At 45.0% G+C, this 21401-nt stretch overlaps 1 protein-coding gene across 1 annotated transcript; it reads right to left on the reverse strand.

Annotated features, from left to right (window-relative positions):
• Window positions 1-66: 66 nt before the first annotated feature.
• TATDN3 (TatD DNase domain containing 3) lies at window positions 67-18955 on the reverse strand (the record flags this gene model as incomplete). The annotated part of the gene is made up of 11 exons (XM_079550296.1): window positions 67-294; window positions 12971-13108; window positions 13442-13522; window positions 14757-14869; window positions 15097-15152; window positions 15627-15736; window positions 16803-16865; window positions 18436-18520; window positions 18640-18713; window positions 18786-18818; window positions 18899-18955. 11 exons carry the CDS (start codon window positions 18953-18955, stop codon window positions 67-69), a joined length of 1038 nt encoding a protein of 345 aa, XP_079406422.1.
• Between the last annotated feature and the right edge of the window lie 2446 nt (window positions 18956-21401).

Here is a 21401-nt window from a genome sequence, read left to right on the forward strand (position 1 = left end):
CCCCGCCCAGCTTCCCGGCAGCGGCGGCCTCAGCCTGGCTCCGCCGGCGCTCACCACCCTGCGAAGTCAGCGCTCCGCCGCCGGGCGCAAAGCAACCTCAGGCGCCCGGCGCGGGCAATGGAAGCCGAGAGGCGGGGCGCGGCGCGCTGGGAGGCGGAGCCGGGCGCGGCTGCCTCCAGCTGCGGGCGGCGGCGCTGAGGGCGTTCCCCGCGTCGCTAGCTCCAGCGCCGGGTGCGCGCTGCTTCCAGAGCAGGGTGGGAAGGTGCTGTTTCTGTATCGACCCCCGCCGCCTTTCTGCACAGAACGGTCCCTGTTTATTCCTGGTGCTGACTTGCGTTATGAGTGGTGTCGCTTGCCGACAGGCTGCCCTTGCATTCTCCATTTACAGTCTTTTACCTGAACCTCGGAAGTGTTTCAGTGCAGACGATGGGAAGCATATGGAGACAGAAATGACGTAAATAATCCCCACAACGTCCCCGAGGGAGCAGCAGCATAATCTCATTCCCGTGAAGTCTCTCTCAGTTTACGCACCCTGTGCCGCAGGGCCGGGTGGCTGCAGGTCTGTGTGTGGCACCCTCCCATCAAGCACCCTGCAGGCGGCATCCGCAGCCGCCCCGCCGCAGACAGCTCCAAGGAAACGGCCGGTGCTCCCCTCAGCCCACAGCTTTGTCTCTTTGCAGCTGCGGTGCGAAGGAATGCGCTGATGGGTTAACATGCAGATGGCAAAGATGGAGGTCTGACTGGAGGCAAAGGACGCCTAGGACAGGCACTAGGGAACGTGCCTCTGCCCTGGTCTTTCACTGCATCAAGTGCCATAGGCAAAGCATTCCTTGTTTCCACCCAACCTCTGCAGTTTGATGTGACGTGCCCCCCAGAAATCAGGCTGTGTGTGGCTCACGCGTAGCACGTGTAGGCCGTCACTTGTCACCTCAGTAAGCGATACTCCCTCAAGCCTTGCCCGGTATGTGTTTGTGTAGGAGTGGTATCGGGCAACACTACCGTGATTTATAATTCTGCCGCTCTGGACAATGTGCCATTATAAAAATGGATTGTTCTCCAAAGAGCATTAGGAAAATACCAAAATATTTAAGTTTGTTACTGGCTTCTGTGGGAAATCATTTTGCATGTGCTCAGCAAATAACATACTGCACATTGCTGGTGCATATGTTTGAGCCTAATCAGATTTGTGTATGAGTGGTAGATGGGCTTAGCCACCAGCCTTAATTTTCCTCGCTAATTATGATTTGGTATTTTAGTTAACATCAGGTGATCTATTTAAGCCACAGTTCCTGATCTAATTTAGAGCATGAATAATACTATGAACAAATTCTTCAAAATTCTAACTTGGCTATATTTGCTTTCCCTGAGCACTTAGCTAAGACACGGTAGTGATGACTGCAGGCACTGTGGATTTTTAGAGACTACTGGAAGCGAATCTTGAATTCACAGACCACAGATAAGCAAACTGCTTTTTTTGCAATTAAGTTATCTATATCAGATTCAGGCCCTCTTTGCCTCCTTCATTCATTCCAAGAAAAAGCCTGGTCTAGCTGTACTTCTCTTGTACCAGATCAGGTGCTGGGTAAATTCATTTATTCTGGCTGACTTCAGAGTTTAAGTGCTACTTGCTGCAGAAGCACAGCTTTATTAAAAATAAGACTTTGTTTCGGTTCCTCTTCTTCTTAGACATCAAAGCAACAGAAGAGACTGCTTTCACTTTAGGTGTGTCAGTGCAACATGTCAGTAGATGTGCTGAAAAAATATCTTGAGGCCACATCTTGATACTTCCAACAGTATCTGTTTGTGGTCACTGGAGCCTGGCCGTCTACACTGCTCCTAGAGCAGTTCTTAGCACAAGGTTGGCATGGGATAGTCAACGTTCAGTATTTAGGATGAGCTGGGAGCTCTCCCACCCATCCAGCTCATTCAGACATAGGAGCATTTCACTCTGTAGTAGGCCTTGCAGCTGAGGAAAGGACCACAATTTTTGGGGAACACAGGTATAGTTCTTGTTCTTTCCAAAGAAGGTGTAAACAGTGATCTAATTTCATTTAACTTTTTTTTTCCATTGTATTTTAGATGACCTTGCAGTTCATCCAACAATAACATTTACCCCTACAGACATAGGAAATGAGGCTTTGTTCTTCTCTCATTCTTCTTTTTCCTACTGTTACACTGCTGACAGTGCAGCAGGCAGAGTTAGTGCTGGCGAATATGCTCCGAGTAAGATTCAAGTTCAACCTGTTCTAGAGCTGCAGATGCGTCTGAGCTTTCACTTTCACAGCAGACAGACAGCATCCTCTTTGCATCACAACACACAAAGCTTCGTTTGCTTGCAACACAGGAATCTCGCACAGAAGAAATAACTGAACACCTTTCTCAAAATGATGTCTGAGGCAGTGCAAAAAGCACCTGGTTGCAATGGACGTAACAAGGCAGTGCAGATGCTTGGTATGAGGGAGAAGAGGCACAGCCTGGCTTGCACCTCAGAGGATACGTTGCCCTCAAAGCAGTGGAGATCAGGAGACTTTAGAGAAGATCCTAAGCCTGGCAGTAGAATGAGCACCTGGATGAAAGTTAGCTCCCATAAGGAAAGTGGATTTTTTCCAGAAAGAAGTAAGTTTCTTCATAACTCATCAACTTGAAGTTAAGTATATCACTGCCACAGCTACACTGATGTTAGTAAAGTAAAACCAGGCTGACTTTGATGTGGTAAATTCAATGCAATTTCATCTCTGGGCCATGTGATTTATCTCCAGAATTACCTTTCTAAACAGGAAAGGAAAAGGCAGAACAAATTAACAGCAGTAGGAAAAATCTTTGATACTTGCATACTAACTTTTTACACTGCTGTATTTCATAGGCTTCACAACCATTACTTCTGATTTACATCTGTTTGCGTGAGAAGCAGGGCCAAGGACATTGTTAAACAGCAGGAGAAAGTTCTCCTCTGAGAAACAGCCACTGGAAGAACTCACTTAAAATGTGCATCCTTGGAGTTCTATGTTTCATGGATAATTTATGAAGCAAAAAACAGAAGACTGGTGTCAAGGTTTGCAGGACAAATTTAGCTTAGAACTGCTGCTAGCCTTTTTCAATCTAGCCTCTCATCCAAAATCTGACCCTGTTACTGTAATATATTGTCAATTGAAAAAGTGATGTATTTTCATAACTATTTCCAAACTTTAATCTTTGAGATTATGCCTTCTTTGGATGAAACACCATACAGAAGTTGCCTTTTTATTTCATTCGGAGCATATAACAAAACAAAGGAAAGTCAGCTATGCAGTGCTGCTTTCAAGGCGTAATTAGCTTCCTAACACTCTTAGTCGCATTCTTCTTCCAAACCTCACAACAGCATCGAAGCCCTCCACCTAGAAATCCATAAGTGTGTGTATCTTGGTGAAACTTGAGCCTGAGGGTAGGAATCTGAACTGAACATTTCATTGGGACTGGCACTGTAGAACACTGCCAGAACACCAACACTTGTTCAGAAATAAAATTGGAATTTTCCAATATTTTATTGTGTGCTCCTGGCACACAATTCAGTTTTCCAGGATTTTCTGTTTGTAATGTTTCAAACCGTGTCAGTCTTTACTGTCCAGAATTTAAATGTTATTTTACAAAGCACTCAACTCCCAGTTACACTGATCGCAGTGCAGGGACAACCTCCATTGAAGAAATGCACTGCATACCTGTCTTTAGACAAAAAATTATAATAATAATAAAAATCTAACAGCAGCTTAAGAAAGTGATTTCAGAACAAAAGATCTGAAGTTCCAACTGAGCTGGAAATGAACTATTTTAGCAAGATATCAAACAAACCTCAGTAAGCTGGACTTGAAATAAAGCGGTTAAAGAGTTGCATGTTTAAATTTCTTCATTGAAAGCTGTTAAGAGAATACAGGGAAAATGTAAACATCCTCTTCCTCCTATGCAGTCCTCATTTCAGCAACATTCGCCTGCTCTCCCCACAGCATAAAGCCTTAATCTCTCTCACAGAATGAGCATCTGCAATACAAAGCACTTAACTGAAGTTTGCTCAGGTGCTTGTCTGGGCACCTTAATTTTGGAACATAATTGCCCATAGCAGGGATGTTTGTCTGTGACCTGTATGCAAATTTTTTATACTGGCAGGCACACAGAAATATACCTTTACTTAAGCATCAGAGAAAAGTTCTCAATTTTCAAATATGGGGAGTGATAAGTGAGCAGGGTACTCTTCTGTAAATAATATTAGAAATTAGCATTCTGAGATGTCTCCATCCACACAAAAGATGGAGAAATGTACATCTGGTGCTTCTGTTGTGCTGCCATCTGGTTTTGCTTTTGTAGTCTCAGCTGTCAGTCTGTTATACGTAACAGAATTTTTCTCCTGAGTTTCCAAGCAAAGCAAGTGGGGAAAAATGTTACATACACAGAATTTGTGTTTAAAATAGATAGATAGATAGATAGATAGATAGATAGATAGATAGATGGATAGATAGATAGATAGATAGATAAAAAGTGAACAAATCCAGTAGGTAAAATGTGTTGGGTTCTTATTCAGCATGGATAAGAGCTTCTTCATCTGTCACAAAAAGTGTAACCTCCATCTGAATCCTTTATAAACAGTAAACAACAACAACAGTGCCCATGTTCATAACAATTAATAAAAATCATGAGATGCAGAGGGTTGCCTTTAAGGAACATTCTCATTTTCAGCAAGTACTCATTCATCCAAACAGTGGTTAACTTTTGAGAAAAGCCTCAAAGCATTTTTTGTTGTTACTGCACAAACTCTTCCCCTAATACTCTGTTCTCTGCAGCAACAATGGCAGACAGTCTCAATCTCAAATTCTTTTGTGAGAGAGATCAAATGACATCAGCCTCAGTTAACAAAGGACTGTGGGACAGAAGTGATTAGAAAAGCCATGTTAACATTAAGAAAAAAGTGCCATGTGTCTGACAGCTTTGGTAGAATGCTGAATAACTGGCCAATGAAAGCATCATTCAAAGGAATAAGGATAAAACATCACCTTCGCTTCTAGGAGGTCTCAGATAACTTGAGAGCTGCAGCAATTTAATGTAGTACACTTGTGAAAAAACACCATAACAGGACTTCAGTTTCACTCTCTTTTACTACCTGCTTCATCGCAACCACGTGCACACTCTTTAAAAATCAGATGGAAGAGAAATGTGGATTTGGATCTACTGAGAGCCAAGTATGGAAATGTACTTGTATTATAAAGACAGATTGCTCACCCGATCTTGAGAAATGTTGTTACTCTTACTACTGAGGAAACCCAAATATTTACTAACAGCTTGAAGTTCCCAATTGCTCTCTGAAGAAGTTATCAGCAGGAAGAGTGCCATGTTTCTTAATGGCCTACATCTATTCCATAGGGAAGATGTTGGCTGACCTCAGCATAACTAATAATCAGAGGGATTTTTTTTTGTGTAGACTTGAATTAAAACAAAACAATGCCTGCCCCGGCCCCTGGCTGTGATAGCACATTATGGAAAATGCAATAACATTCCTGCAGCCTACATCACTTGAACAGGAACTCAGCCATCCAGACACCAAAAGGGACTTTTTCTGCTCCTTTGTTGGGAAAGCACTGCAAGCATTCTTCAAAGACCCCTTTAGACAGCTCTCTTTATAGTACGCCCAGCAAGATTCAGACTGTTTCAGATTAGCTGCAAAGCCAGAACATCGCAGGGAAAGTTCTCCTCCCTTTTACTACAGGGAAAATCATTTGGTGTTCTCCAAGGTGTCGATGAATGCATTCACTGGCATGCTTTACTGAAGCAGCTATCACATAATCTCAGCCTGAAAGCTGACATGCTGATTTACAAATTATTTATCTTTTCAAATCCTTGTGGCTCTTCTCATACGAAATAATAAGGCCAGTAAAAAAGAAAATATTGTGTTACATTATACTAAGGCTTTTCAGTGCATTACGTTTAGAGAGAGCACAGAAAGAGAGTTTTAAAGCGGCGTACGTAAGGGGACTGACCTACCTGTTTTTGACTGAACCTATTTGTTTGGACCAAGAGAAGCAACCACTCTTTGGATCCATTCTCCTACATGGAATCTGTTTAATTAATTTCTGGTGCTGCTAAGAAAACAAAACAAGGCAGAATAGCACATGACAAGGTCAATCTCACTACAGAAATCAACATAGCAACATTCAAAACAGGAACCAGATCTGCCAGAGTGGCATTCAGACTGTTTAAGCTTCTGGAGATAATCCTGTATTTCCAATGAACTGCAAATACAGGCTAAACAGAGCATTTATGTTCCTTAAGACCCGAGATGGCACAAATGGCTGGCAGCTTTTAGAAACCCTAGGAGAGGAATAAAGAGGAATAACTTCGGTCCTGAGAATAACTATTGATTGCTTACTTCTCTTCATAGGCAGTAAGATCTTGAGCCCCTTGGAGCTACGCACAGGACAAAAGCTGTGTTGGACAGCTATGCACAGGACAAGAGCAAGCAGACTCACAGAGCTCATGAAAAGCCATAGGTTACTTGAACATACTGGTGAAAGAACACCCTGCTCAGCCCCAGCTGGGCTGGTGGCTTGGGTGCACCATGATCAGCAACATCCCCAGGTGCCTGCTCACTGTCACCTCCTTTTCTTCCTCACTGCACAGTCAGTAACTCTCATGGCAGTGCAGCTTTTCCCAGGGTAAATGTCTGGGTGCTAGAAGCAGCAGTATTTCAGTGGGTAGCAGTGAAGGTGAAGAAGTTCAGCGTCTCAATTCAAAGCACTTAAAAACAACAGCCTGTGGAAGGCTGAGCTCCAAGCTGCTACGTGAGGCCTTGATCAAATCCCAGCATCTCATTTTCACTCCAAAGGAAAAACAGGTCTGCAGGGAGCACTGACATCACCGATACTTTCCATGGCATGTAAGCCACCCTTGGTCACCCACAGTCTCCCCATCAATCACTTCTCCTTCTGCATTGATTCAGATATTGGAGAACGATAGCGGGAAGATAAAGCAGAAGGCCGAGCCTCATGCAATCTAATTATAGCGTGCTGAAACGGCTTCCAGGAACTCTGCAAGGACAGATACCCTGATCGTGCCTTGTAATGTAAAGATAACAGCTGGGTAGGTCCCCTTCCAGGAAAGTACTAAAGGTTCACACATTGTGATTACATTGGTACCAGACCAACACCAAACAGCACCAGCAGCCCTGTGCTGGAGAGCTTCCTGAGCACAAAGCCACGTGTCCAGGCAGAGATGCAGGCACCAGTCTGTCAGCAGAAGCAGTGGGTACACAGACATCTTGGTGATCAGCTCCAAAGTTGTGCCTAAGTCTGTGTCCTACACACACTGCTAAATAACATGAGGAGCAATACTGACCTTCCCCCTCAAGGGAAGCAATCATTTGCTGGCTGAATGAGAACACACATTTTTGCTCAATGTAATCCCATGCCTTCAAAAAGCAGTGTCTCACTGAGCAAGTTCATTGTTCTTATCTTAATTACTTAATTACTCCAGGAGAAGAGCATTATCCTGTAGTGATTTCCCAGACCACGGACAGCTGTACCTTTCCACAGATCCTGATCTCTATTTTTTTAACAATTTTATCAGCATAAGTCACATCAGAAGTCAGGTGTAAAGGTATTTTCACATCTCCCCTTATACTGACTCACTCCTGATGCTGCTCTGATCAGGCTCCTCTGGCTGGATGGCTATTATCCAGCCTCACTTTTGCAGCAGTTATGCCAGGTCCAAAGGGTATACATGTAATAGCTGGCAGTAAGCTGTATGAGGACACCTCCATCCCAAACCACCCTCTCTCGATCACTCAGAGTGGCTTTGTGGGCAGATCACGTGGACAGCACATGGCAAAGCAATTGTGAGCTCTGATTTTCTCCAAATATTTATTTTCTGCTCATCACCACAGGCAAAATGCTATTTCCTTCTTGCTCCTATTTGCACCTATCTGAAGTTTAAGAAAATCTTTGGAAACGCTGTAGTAGATTCGTTTGTTTTTATTGTTAGTGCTCTGGGCACCTGTGTAGATTTAGCTGTGACCCTTCCCCACGTGTATGAACTGCACACAGCATGCTTATTTACAGGAACACAGTCGCATATAAAAACAAGAGAAATTTGATCTTGATGTTCCTGAGGTTCATATTTATGAAAATGACCTTTTTGTTGGTGGCGGTAACCGGTGTTTTTTCCTAAATATTGACCCACTGGGTAGAGAACTGCTATCTGCAACAGAAGAAGGGCTTTCAAACAGATACAGATCTTCCTTACAACAATCTGTTTCTAAAGGTTTGTCAGTCTACACAAAAATAACACAACTAAGCTATGGGTGTTAACACACTAAGAGATCTACACAAGAACAAGATTTGTACCTCTCTCTCATCCTCCATCCTAAGTCACCTATAAAGGGCTGAAAGCTGGACTCCAGATGGGGTTCTCTAAGAACAAGTAGCCCAGAGGCATGCTGGGTGGTGCAGCCATGCATTAGGAGATCACTGGCAAAGTCCCATTGAGAGAAAGCATCCCTCTATCTTTTCTCTCCACTTGCTTCACTGAGGACCTTTCCTCTGCTGTGTCATGCAGCTTGGGACAAAGCTGGGACTATCACATGTATAAACCCTGAGAGGTCCCATCAGATAAGTATAACCTGGTTACCATCAAGAGGACAGTACGGGTACTAATGAAAAACAGTTAAGAACCATAACATGGGGTCTCCATGGGGAGACTGGGTAGAAAGCCCATAAAGTACCTTACAGCCAATCTGAGATGTGCTGGCTAATTGTCCTTCTTGGATCTCTTAGTGGATCATTGTGTATGCAGTAAAATACTTCAGTGCTTGCTTTGGCTTATTGTGTGTGAAAGTGTTTTGTGCGGATGCCTCATTCCAGATTCTGAACATCCTGATACAAGGAGCCTCTTCAGATAAAGTCCCACATACATACATGGATTGGCAGTGGATGTTTTCAGAGAGTACTGACATCCACATGTGCAGGTTACATGGTGCTAGCACAAAGCTCAGCTTCCACTCGGAGCTCCCCAGGCAGGAACACTCCCACAAAACAGAAGGGGAGTTATCCAGGGGTGCTTTGATGGGAGCTCCCCACATGGTGCTCCATTTAACTTCTTCCTACTGTGCTCTGTTCGCTTCCTCCTTCTTTGTTGTGTGTCCAGAAAAACTCTGAGCTCAAAGTGCTCTCTCTCTGTATTTATAGCAACAAGCCTGGGCCAACTGAAACTTCAAAGCCTCCCTTTCCAGCGGCGCACATCACAAGGACAGGCCTTCCTGCCAGATAACCCCCAGCCCTCCAGTTTCCCAGCCATGGCAGTGTAGTGCAAGGAGGTCTGGTCCCACAGGGTAGTACCACAGCAGGGATGAGGAAAATGCATGGGGAGCTGGGAATGAAGCAGCTGGGAGTGGGGTGGGACTGCAGGGCTGCGCTGGGAGCATCACAGGGCACATGCAAGAGAGTGGGACTGCTATAGTGTGGAGGTCCCTTGGAAAGAAAATCTCTGTGCTACTTGTGCAGTGTGTTCTCTTCTGTTAACACAGAGACACTGTCTGATCTGTGCTGAGGGTGGGCTGATAAGAAGCCAAGCATCAGCTTTAACTACTCAGAACACACAGCCCTGGCACGGCCAAAATAAACCCAAGATCCTAACATGCCCTCCTAACATTAATGGAGACAAAACCCAAGTGTAACCCATCACGGTGCCACAAGGAACAGCTCTGGACAGAGTGGGCTGCATGTCCTAGTGCCTCAGTGTTTTTTTCTCTCCACCATTATTTTTCCACAGTTCCACGACTCACAGGAGCACGGACACAAAAGATGGCTAGCACTCAGGGCAGGAAGGGAGCTCATGTCCATTGAAAACCAGTCTTGGGGCACAAAGGGAGGGATAACCACCTGCTGGAAAGGAAAGCACTGAGACAATGAGGTGCTGTGGCAGCCTGTAACTTTTCTTTGATCCCAATTGTGTCTTTTTTAATTCTATATAGAAAGCAAAGAGAAGGATAACAAACCTTTCTGCTAAGCCAGTAACTTTCTTAAATTCATTTTCCTGCTTTGTAATGGAAACAAAGGCCCCAGTCAGCATTAATGAAAAAAAAACAAACAAACAAAAGCAGAAACTCATTAGTGATAAAACTTGCATTTCCAGCCAATTATTTACTGTTTCTGCTTCTAAAGAGCCTACCTATGCACTGCATAGGAGCCAGCTGAAAACACTTCCAGCAAACGCCTTTGGTCAATTTGTTCAAACTCTTATCACAGTGAGTAACAGGATAACACATATTATCTGCTTAGCCTTATTGTCACCTCCTCACTTGTTCCCACATTAAAATCTTGAAAAACTACTTAGCCTCACAGCTTGCCCCAGTATTTGGCAGAAGCAAGCCTTCAAGGGAAGTTTCAGAAGGGCCCTGCGAGGTTGCTGCATCTGCAGCCCTCCAGAAATGAACGGCAAGCTCACTCTGTGGAAAGTACATTCACATCACTGTCACCCTGCATCCTCCTCATGATGTGTGGAGCGATGCATTCATGGTAATCCTGTACACATGGGAATTCCTCATGCCCATCTGTGTGCTGCCTTTTAAACTTGGAAAGCACCAAGTGACACGGGGCTTTTCCTCCAGCAGGAGCTGTACCCACCAGAGCTGCACCAAAGACTGAGCACTGAGTAATGAATGAGGCACCCCGAAGGCACTATTTTTCACAAAAAAATCACAAACCTTTCTTCATTTTTCTATCACTCCACGTAGAGTCTTCAAGACAGACAAGAAAAGCCATACTACCAGGTCTGCTGTTGGGAGTATTCAAGGAAAGAATGATTGTTGAGGGTAGAGCTCAGACATGACCATTCTTCATGTTGCTGGGAACCTCAGGAGCCACTGGGCAGCTCATTTAATATTTCTGTGGCCTGATTTTCACAGACACAAAGCTGGGGACACGCAAGCACTGCTCTGCTCCTGGAGTGCTGTGAGAGCTCAGTGGCGCTGCTGCTGGCCCAGCAAGCTAAAGGCATGACAGAACAGGAAAGCTGCATCTCCACTGGTTCTGAGCTTTCTCTCTCATTTCCCCTCAGGATTCCTGAAAGCTCAACTTGACACTCAGCTGAACTTCCATTGAATCTCTCCCTCAGCACATTCCTGGCTACTCCAGTAGCCCATGCTACACAGGAAGGGGACAGGATTCATCCCAACAACCACACTGGCTGCAATAGCATTCAGCACACATGTGCTTAACCTCTTTGCCACACACAGAAAAGTTGATCTCCTGGGAAAGAGAGCTGCTGCCCTCTTCCAGAGCCTGCTGCCCTCAGTGCCAGCTGCAGGGCTAGCAAAGCCAACCAAATAGCACCCCAGAGCTGGTACAACTCCTTGTCCTTCTCCATACATGATTGCATTCCCATGCTTCACAGTCAGAATGAAGCACATGTAAGGTAGCCTGTTATCACCTGCTTAGCATCTCCTGTGACATCATTAATATCATATAATTCAGGACTATGGCACACCTGTTCCCTAGCACCACCTGGAGGCAAACTGCATCATTCACTACTTCAGTGGAACTGGTGCCTGTAGACCCAGGATAACAAATGGCCCTAACTACTCTGGGTCAAAGCTTCAGGAGACTCAAGCTGTGCTGATCTGCACGCACCCTGTAACATAGACTAATTCTTCAAGTTTTGTTGTGTGCTGCAAGACTGCTTAGAAACAAATATTTAAAGTTGATAAAGTAATTCTGGGTAGACCACAATTGCATTTACCACAGTGCAGAATGCAGAATACCACAGTGTGGGTATGCCTTATACCACAAGGTTTTGCTCCCATTTCTATTTTACTGGATGGCTGACACCTTCTCCATCTTAATCCACAAAACAGCAAATAAAAAACAAAACAAAACCTTCTTCTTGACCTATAAGGCAGAAGTAGTCAGCTCTAAGCTATTTACTGCTAGCAACCTGATATGCCAATCAAGACAATACTCTGTCTCCTCCTCATCCAACCCACAGAAAGGCAGACATCTGACGAATTCAGAATAGGGCATTACAAACCATTTTCCAAAGGGGCATTCAGGAAGATGCTTAAGCAAGAAGACAAGAAGAAGCCTAACCTGGAAAATGGTCTGTGTGCCCAATCTTAAAGCCAAATACTCTTGCTCTTGGATTTTCTACCGAAAGTGGTCATGGACTGAACCCCCAGGGAGATAAAGCCTGTACCTCCCTACTTGGCCCTCAGAACAAGTGTCATTAGTAATTCACCTCTTCACTGTTTAAGTCAATACAAATTTCAGCCCAGTATTTTAGCACATTTCAGTTCATGCAAGGTACTGTGAGACAACACAATATCCAGTTTTTAGAACACTGGCAATCATAGCCGAATCCACAGCAGACAAGTCCCTCTAAGACCTCAGAACATTGGACTTGTTGCCCTTTCACATCCTGATACGGGGCAGACAGAAGAGTAGGCCTGCAGATAAGACCAAATCCTAAGTTCTTCCTTTGAGAGCGATTCAAAAACTAATAAAAGCACACTCCTCTCAAAATAACCAAGATCTGAACAACTGTTAAGTTACTATAAGCAAGGGAAAAGGAGGGGGAAAGTAGGACTGCCATTCTTTCCCTCCAGCTGCATATCAAAAAGAATTGGAGCTGCTACACCTGTCCTGCTCAGAGCCCTGTCTGACTGACACTCAGCGCTTCCATCCTTCTGGGGTTTTCAAGCAGGTCCTAGCAGGGCCACAGACAAGTGACTTCCAGTCAGTGGAATGAAGAACAACGTATCTTTATCACATTGAAGAGCCAATAATGCTGTACACAGAAAACCTCTGATGAACTCAGTATATTTGTTGTAAATTGTATCTGTACAACACTGTGCTCACTTCTTGACCTCTCTGATAGCAAAACTCAAGGCCAAGATGTGTGTTGGTTTTATTTATTACATCATAACCAATAGTTTCAGCAACATCAGTTTCTAAGTCTATACCTGAAGGAAGTTACGAAGTTTGGGGAATACTTTCAGTGCATTCTGTGTCGTCGCTTCTATAACTTCTTCAACTGGAATTCCTTTAATTTTAGCAATATATTCTGCAGCAATGTAAACATTTTTTGGTTCATTTCTCACCTGGATTAAAAAAATAAAAATAAAAATCAAACAGAGCAAATAACAGATCCCTCCAGGTGGCAAGTGCTTCAGATTCACTTCCTGACACACCTTCAGTCACACTGTACCTATCTACGGTACAGAAATTACAGGTATCTATTGTCCTTGAATCGTATTCCCCTTATATCTATAGCTATTTCTCTGAATTGTGTATTTCAAAATTTCCACCTGGCAATCTCCTTCATCCCCTGTCAATGCCTACACTCCTCCTCTCTCCCATGCTAGCAACTAACCTCCACAAGGAGGAGGAGTCATTGTGGATATACAAACATAGAAATCCCCCCCACCATTTACCTGTTTTTCAGGCCCCAAAGCAGGGGAGTCGGTTTCCAAGCATATATTTTCCAGAGGTAACACTTTCACAAGTTTCTGCTTCTTGAAGACAATAAAGAGAATTATTAAATATTTTATGCACTTACGCTTGTGGGGAAAAAAAATATAAGATATAAAGATAAGCTCTGCATTTAAAAGCAATGTTGAAAGACTCTGATGCCACTGTCAGTTTACTATCAGCAAATTCAGAATGGCAGCAAGAATACCAGGAAATGCCCAAGATGTCCCTTTAAAAAAAGAATTATCTCATTTTTTCTGACTCTAAACACCTGAAGCACTTTTACCTGAATACCGGATCCTTTATTACTTTATCAAATTATGTGATTATATTGCACAGAATCAGATTGTCAATGCAGTTTTAGTCTACCACTTTTCTGTATATACAGCATTTTAATATCTTTATTCCCCTTTCTGCTTTTACCATTCAGCTCCAGTTTGCTCTCCTTTCTGCAGCTTCCTGCCCTCATCCCCAACCATATCCACCCTCACAAACTTCCCACTTGACTGATGCCTTTTCTCGTCGTGTATTTCCTGAGCTTATCACAGAAAATGATGATGGTGCAGGATGGAAGCAGACTGCTGACTGATCTGAGAAGTCAGCATAGTTTGCAGCAGCCCACAGTAGAAACAGAAGCAGCATTTCACTGAGTCGAGGGCTGAAACTGGCCAGTGCTGATCTTAAGCAGCGTAGCTGATGCTTTGAGCGGCGTGCCATGGACTAATCAGCATTTCTCAAAGACCTGTAACTTAGCCAACTGTAAGGGGATTTCCTTTTGAACAAGAAGTGCCATAGCAGTGAGATAGAAACTAGTGCTTTTCCATGTGTCACCTCCCTGCTCTAAAACATTACAGGATCAAAAATGTCCAAAGAAAAGTTCATCAGAATACAATAAAATGAGGGAAAAAAAATGCTCATTTTCTTAATGATTGCTTCTCATGAATAGTTGAATTGTTTTAGCCAAAATTTCTGCCCCAAATGTCCAGCTATGGCAAAAGTCCCAGACAGAAACACAATCAAAGTAAAAAGGCAGTTTTAACTGAAAGCAGGATCTTCTACCAAAAAGCATCAAGTGACTATAATCACATCTCTGTGATAGTCTTTTATACTGAATAGACTTAATGAAAAACAACCAAACAACCAAGCATTCCTTCGAGCTGCACAGTAAAAATGTAGTTACACAGTAAAAATGTAGTTACGTTTGCCAACGTGTTAAGCTGCCAACTACTGCCTGCAGTCCCCAAGCACCGAGCAGGAGTGATCCCCTTCAAGTGTTACCTGATCACTCCTTATAATGGAAGGAGGAATGGAGAAGAAGTATCCAGCTTTCACTCCTTCCATGGCTACAGATGGCTTCCCATCAAACGCATGAAGCAACACCTTTGAAGCACCTTGGAGAAAAGAAACAAACCAATTTATTAGCAGGGTTTACAGCACGTTCACAGTGTCTGCTTCAAACTGGACCTCAACCCCACCAAAGAGTGGATACAGAATCTCCGCACCGCTCTTTACAAGTTTCTTGGGCACAAAATGATAGGAAAGCATTACAAAACTGAAGAAATTCTACGAAATTCTGTTGGCAAAAAGTAAGAAGGGAAAACATGCATTAGAAACATACCTTGCTCCTTTAAGAGATTAATGGTTGGTCTTCCAGCTGAGCGGGAGTGAACATTTCTGCAAAGGAAAGAGAGAGAGCCATAGCATTAGGAAATTAAGCAACAGTATTTGTATTTATTTTTCAATAAACATACATCACAGAATCATAGGGGTTGGAAGGGACGCCTGTAGGTCATCTAGTCCAGTTCCTTGCTAAAGGAGGCTCTCTAGAGGAGGCTGCAATGAACCAACAGCATGTTGGGAAGAAAACAATCTGTGTTAGCACTTTTACCAGGAAAAAAGTCTACAGATGTGTATTTAAATCATTTTAGCCACAGTGAATATTTAGCAACAACACTGTGAAGACAGGCTAGGGAACTCCACTGTATTCATGGGCAGAATTCAGTAATTACGTCTCAAGCTGGAGACTGTCAGGACACTAATACCAGTGTAAGCCATGTAAGTTCGGGAGGCTCTTAGTAATTATAAATCCTGGGAACAATTTACAGAGGTTACTGAGACCTGGAAAACTCTCCTATTAGTAAAACTTACAAAGGCAAATCCAGTTTTCTTGCTAACTCAACCTGCTTGATCAGAACCTGTCTTTGTCCTTCCTTCTGTTCATCTGTGCTGGCAAATCTAGGAGTGAAATCTAATCCAACCTACGGTACAAGAACAAAAGTGAGAAAGTTGCACAGGTCTAAGGCTTGACTAAATCACAATAGCACAGAGAGAAAAAGAAAAAAAAAGTTTCAAACCTGCAAGGTATTACAAAACATATTTATGAAAGATGGCAATTAAGAAGGTTGTAGCCACACTGTAGCTTAATTCAGAAAGGAATTCATTCTCAAGACAAGACTTTCAATTATGAAAGCATTTGAAGGCAGCGACTGTATTTAGCATTTTAATCTGTAAGCAGTTTTCTGAGTTTTTATATACTATTAAATATTATTTCAGATAAAATCTCAAAGCTGGATCTCCAATCTAAGCTGAATTTCCAACTTGAGCCTGTAACTTAGTCCTATCTCTAGCAAAAAAATTACCCATTAATTTTATAGCTTTTTTATCTAAATACATTCAAGCAGAATTTAAACCTCGTCAAAGAAGCCAAATTTACTGTTATACAAACCAAAAACCTGGTTAAAGAACAGGAACAAAACAGAACTACAGAACATCCTGAGTTGGAAAGGACCCACAAGGATCAACTCCAAGTTCAACTCCTGGCTCCACACATGACAAGTTTAGCCAAGTTCTCTCAACAATTGCCTTTCCTCCAGCAAGAACCAGCCACAAACCCCTCTGCTACCAACATACCAAAGGGACAGACTCTACCCTAAAGTTTTCAAGCTTCGGTTTGTTTATAAGGAAATACAATATAATAGACATTGTGTGGGTAGAGACAGACAAGGGATCACGAGAAAAAAGGGACTTATGTAAGCCACCAAGGCATGCTGAAACCATAGGTTGGCCTGTGTTGCAGAAGGGAGAAAGGACCTGAACAAGGGTAACTATTTCCTAATAACAATATAATGAAGGAAAACAGGAATTTGGGCAAATCTATGAAGGAGAGCACGTTAAGAGAATTACTGATTAGTTGTGGGGTTTTTTCACATGGCCAGCAATGTTTATCACATATACAAAGCCAAGCATTCACTAAGATTTTGTAACTCTGGTGGCAGATGCTGCCAAAGCCATATACATTTGAACCCATTTTGGAATTCTACTTACTTCTCCAATTGCCACCAACTTATCTTTGTAGAGTTCTATAAGTGGCAATGCTGCATCCAGATCCTGCAAGAACAAAAGCAACCCTCACTGACTTTGAGGTGGAAGCTTTATAAATGCAAAGTTTTGATTAATTTGGATTTCTGGGCCACAGGGGCACACTGCTGGCTCACGGCCTATCTGTTGTCCCCCAGGTCCTTATCAGCAGAGCTGCCTTCCAACAGGTCAGCCCCTAACCTGATGCATACAGTTATTCCCCCGTAGGCACAGGACCCTATACCTGCACTTGCTGAACTTCATCAGGTTTCCCTCTACCTTACTCTCTAGCATGCCGAGGTCTTGCTGAGCGGCTGCACAGCTTTCTGCTGCGTCAGCCACTTCTCCCAGCTTTGCACCATCAGCCCTTCCCTTCACGCCTCTTAAATTTTGTACCTTAAACGTGCTATCACTGGAAGTTGAGCTATCAGCAGTATTTCAAAGACCTGCAGGATTTTCCTGCTTTACTCAAAGACCCCTCCTTTCAAGGTGAACTTTTCATAGGACCAGAAGTAGTAACAAAGCCCATAGTCTGGTCACGTTACGTGGCTGCAGGCAGTTCTTCAAGCTCCCCAGGTTAAGGACAAAAACTGGTATTCCCAGTCCCACACTAACAAAGGGCCATCTGCAAACAAGATGCATTCTGTTCACTGTAAGCAAACTGTTCACTTGGGATTTTTAGAACTGCTTTCCAGCAGCATCGCTTCTGGGGCCAGATGGCTCTCAGTGCTGCTGAAGTCACACAGGCAGATGCTATGCTGGAGGCCCTGGGGTTTGGTCTGCTGCGTCCTCCACTTTACAGAAACACAACTAACTGGAAATCAGGCAGACCAGGGCAGCCCCCTGCATCTCCAGCGCAGCCATAGCATAGAATCACAGAACTGTTTGAGTTGGAAGGGACTCTCAAAGGTCATCCAGTCCTTCTTTACATCCAATCTCAATACGAAACTCCTCTCTTTTAGTTTAAAACCAAGTCCCCCTGTCCTAACACAACAGACCCTAATAAAGAGTCTGTACCCTTCTTTCTTACAGCACCCCTCTAGATACTGAAAAGTCGCTGTCAAGTCTCCTTGGAGCTTTCTCTTCTCTGTTCTGAACAGCCCCAGCTCTCTCACCCTGTCCTTGTAGGAAAGGTATTACATTCCTTGAATAATTCTTGTAGTCCTCCTCTAGATACACTCCAAAAGGTCCATGTCTCTCCTGTACTGAGAACTCTACATGTGGACACAGTACTCCAGGTGAGGCCTCACCAGCGCAGAGCAGAGGGGCAGGATCACCTCCCTCACACTGCTGGCTGTGCTTCTTTTGGTGCGGCCCAGGATCCGGTTGGCTTTCTGGGCTGTGAGGGTGCATTGCCAGCTCCTGTGCAGCTTGCCATCCACCAGTGCCCCCAGGTCCTTTTTGGCAGGGCTGTGCTCCACTCTTACACCCCCCAGCTTGTGCCAATAGTGGGGGTTGCCACGACCCAGGTACAAGACCTTACAACTTGGATCTGCTGAACCTCAAGAGGTTCTCCTGTGCCTCCTGCTCAGCCTGTCCCTCAGACATGTCCACACAGCAGCACATCACAGCTGCACCAGGCAACCCGCCACTAATTTACCTTTAAAGTAACGCTGCGTTGCTCTTCTGGAGAAACATCCTGCACAGGGTGAACGCCCAGACACGGCAGCACGAACCCCGGGAACCTAGAACAGAGCGTCGGGCCGAGCCAGTCTGAGGCGGGACCGAAAGCCGACCGAGCAGCGGGGCGGGCAGCACGGTCACAGTCCCGCCGGGCCGCGGACGCCTGGCCGTCGGCTCGCACCTGTCGGACAGCTCCAGCACGCCGCGGAACTCCCCCGCCTGCTCGGTCACCGCCACCAGCGCCGCCACCGCCGCCTGTCACAGCCACAAACAGCGCTGAAGGCCGCGCTGCGCGCCGCACCTGCCGGGCCGCGGGGCGCGCCTCACCTGCCGGGCCGCCCGCACCACGGCCGCCACGTCCTGCAATAGACACGCAGCGCCTCAGCGCCGGGCCGCGCCGCTCCGGTCCCCATCCGCCCGCCCTCCCCGCGGCGCCTCACCGACTGGAAGCAGGGCGCGGAGAGGTGGCAGTGACAGTCCACCGGCCTCGCCGCCATGCCGCCGCGCCGCGCCCGGCCTAGGCCTCGAGAGGGAAGGGGCGGGGGAGTGGCGGGTTGTGCTTCCGGGCCGGCATTTTCGGTTCGAAGGAGGCGGGAAATGGCGGCCGGGCCGCCCGAGCGGCGGGACGCGCGGGTGCGCTGCTGCTCGCGGCGCGGCCTGGACGAGGTGGTGGGGCTTTGCGCGCCCTTCCTGCGGGGCCTGGCGCAGGGGCAGCCGGGCGGCGCCGCAGCCGCGGACGACGCGATCTGGGTATGGCACCGCGGTTGGCGCTGACCGTTACGGCTCGGTCTGCCGCGTCGGGCGGTCGGCGAGCGGCATTGCGTGGGGTGGAGAGGCGGGGAGGCACGGAGGGCGGGGCTGTCGCTGCAAGAACGGTACGCGGTGTCCGGAATGCGCTCGAGGAGAGCACAGAAGCTGGTGAAGGGCCAGAAAACAGGGAATGGCTGAGGAAACTGGGGCTGTTTGGGCTGGGGGAAGTTTTGGTCTGCAAGAGGGGAGACTGGAGGGAGACCTCATTGCTCTACAACTGCCTGAAAGGAGGCTGCAGCGAGGAGGGGAGTGAGCATAGAATCACTCGGGTTGGAAAAGACCTTAAAGATCATCGAGTCCAAAGGGAGAAGTGATAGTATGTAAGGAAACAGCCTCAAATTGTGCTGAGGAGGTTTAGTTCAGATGTCAGGAAGAATTTATTCATAGGAAGAGCTGTCACGCATTGGAACAGGCCTTCCAGGGACGTAGTGGAGTTCCCCTGCCTGCAGATATTTAAGAATCACGTGGACGTGGCACTGAGGGATGTGGCGTAGTGCTGCACTTGGTTGGTAGTGCCAGGTTGATGGTTGGTTCTTCACGATATTAAGGATTCCGTGATTCTTGTCTGCCAAGCCAAGCAGTCATACTGGAAGGGTCCTCTGTGCTGATGTTGCACATGTGTGTCTAAAGCATAACTTTTCCAGCCTATGCATCTCTTGCAGAACTTTGAGGCAGCAGTGAGAGAGAATGTTACTATTAATGGGCAGCTCTGGGCAGAGACATCAGCTGACTCTGAACCAAGCAGTACGTATGGTCTTTCATTCATTTTACATGTGTTTATATATTTGGGGTTTTTTTAGACGTGGTATTTTTAATTGGGCACTTCTTCCTCTAGTAGAGTGGCAACAATGACACTCATGAAGCAGATGAAATGGAACTCAAGCTTGGCTGCGTCTGTATAAAAAACTGAAGTACTGCACAGCAGGAACATGGTTCTTGCAGAGCACTGTTTGTAAGGGAAAAGCAACTAAAAGGTATAGCAAAAAGTATCTGTGACAGAACAAAAGGGAAGACAGCTTTGTTAGAAGGAGCACTGTTCTGGTTGATGCCTATAGCAAGGTGCTTACAGATAGGCACAGTTTTAGCTCGCACTATTATGGTACCTAAATAACTTAAAAGGATCTGCTCTTTACTAGAGAAAAGTAGTTTAGAAATGCCCACGACATCTGATACTGACATGGGAAAAAAAATAAAGTTCAACTAATTTTAATAGTGGCTGTCTTGCTAGAAAATCTGCAGAAAGATTTTAGAAAGTTTAGAAAGTTGCTATTCCAAAACAATTTTTATTCAGGTTGGGAAAGAGCGTGTTCCACTTCAATAACTTTTCTCATAGGAATAAAGGGAGTATACAAAATCTGGTGGACCAGGGCCTGCTGATCTATTTTTAAAGCTAGAATGAAGCAGTAGGATGGATCCAACTGTGGAGGCTTCAGCTCTACACAGGGAAGTTAGTGGTTGATTGTTCAGATGGTGAACTTTTCTTCCTTGTGGCTACTGGAATTTCCTTTACTGCACCATATCTGTTGCCTCTTGTCCTCAAGCTGCACACCTTTGAGAAGAGCCTGCCTCCATCCTCTCTAGAACCACCCTTTAACTAGACAAGGATAACAGATTTCTCCTGTAGCTTTTTTCAAGCTGAACAAATTCCTGTATGCTTCTCATACATCATGTACTCCAGATGCCAAGCCTCTTGGTGTCTTGGTGTTCTGCCGTTATCCAAGCAAAGATGAAATAGTTTAGGTAGGTGGAAATGCTGGCTGGATCACTGAGCTCAGAGGGTTACACTGAGGGTTACAATGGTTTTTTTAATGGCAAGTCTAAAAAAATAAAGAATCCCACCAACTCTCAAAACTTGTTTTTAACTTTCTGAGGTTAATCATCACCTGATTCTGCACAGCTTGACCAAGAGAGGGTGCTCAAAATCCATTTGTTACCACTAGATTGACAATAATGCATGGCTTTGCAAGCTGTGTTTAACATTATTGGAAACTGTGAATGTAAATTCTAAGAAAATGTCAAAGTTCAGTGTAAAAATTATAAAACAAGACCACTGTTGGGGTTTTAAGCCTCCGCTGATGGAAAAAAGAAATATAGGTGTGCAATGAATGAATGTAGAATTATGCATTCTCAGTT

Source organism: Tetrao urogallus, assembly GCF_951394365.1.
Source record: "Tetrao urogallus genome assembly, chromosome: 2".
In the NCBI taxonomy this organism is placed as follows: Eukaryota; Metazoa; Chordata; class Aves; order Galliformes; family Phasianidae; genus Tetrao; species Tetrao urogallus.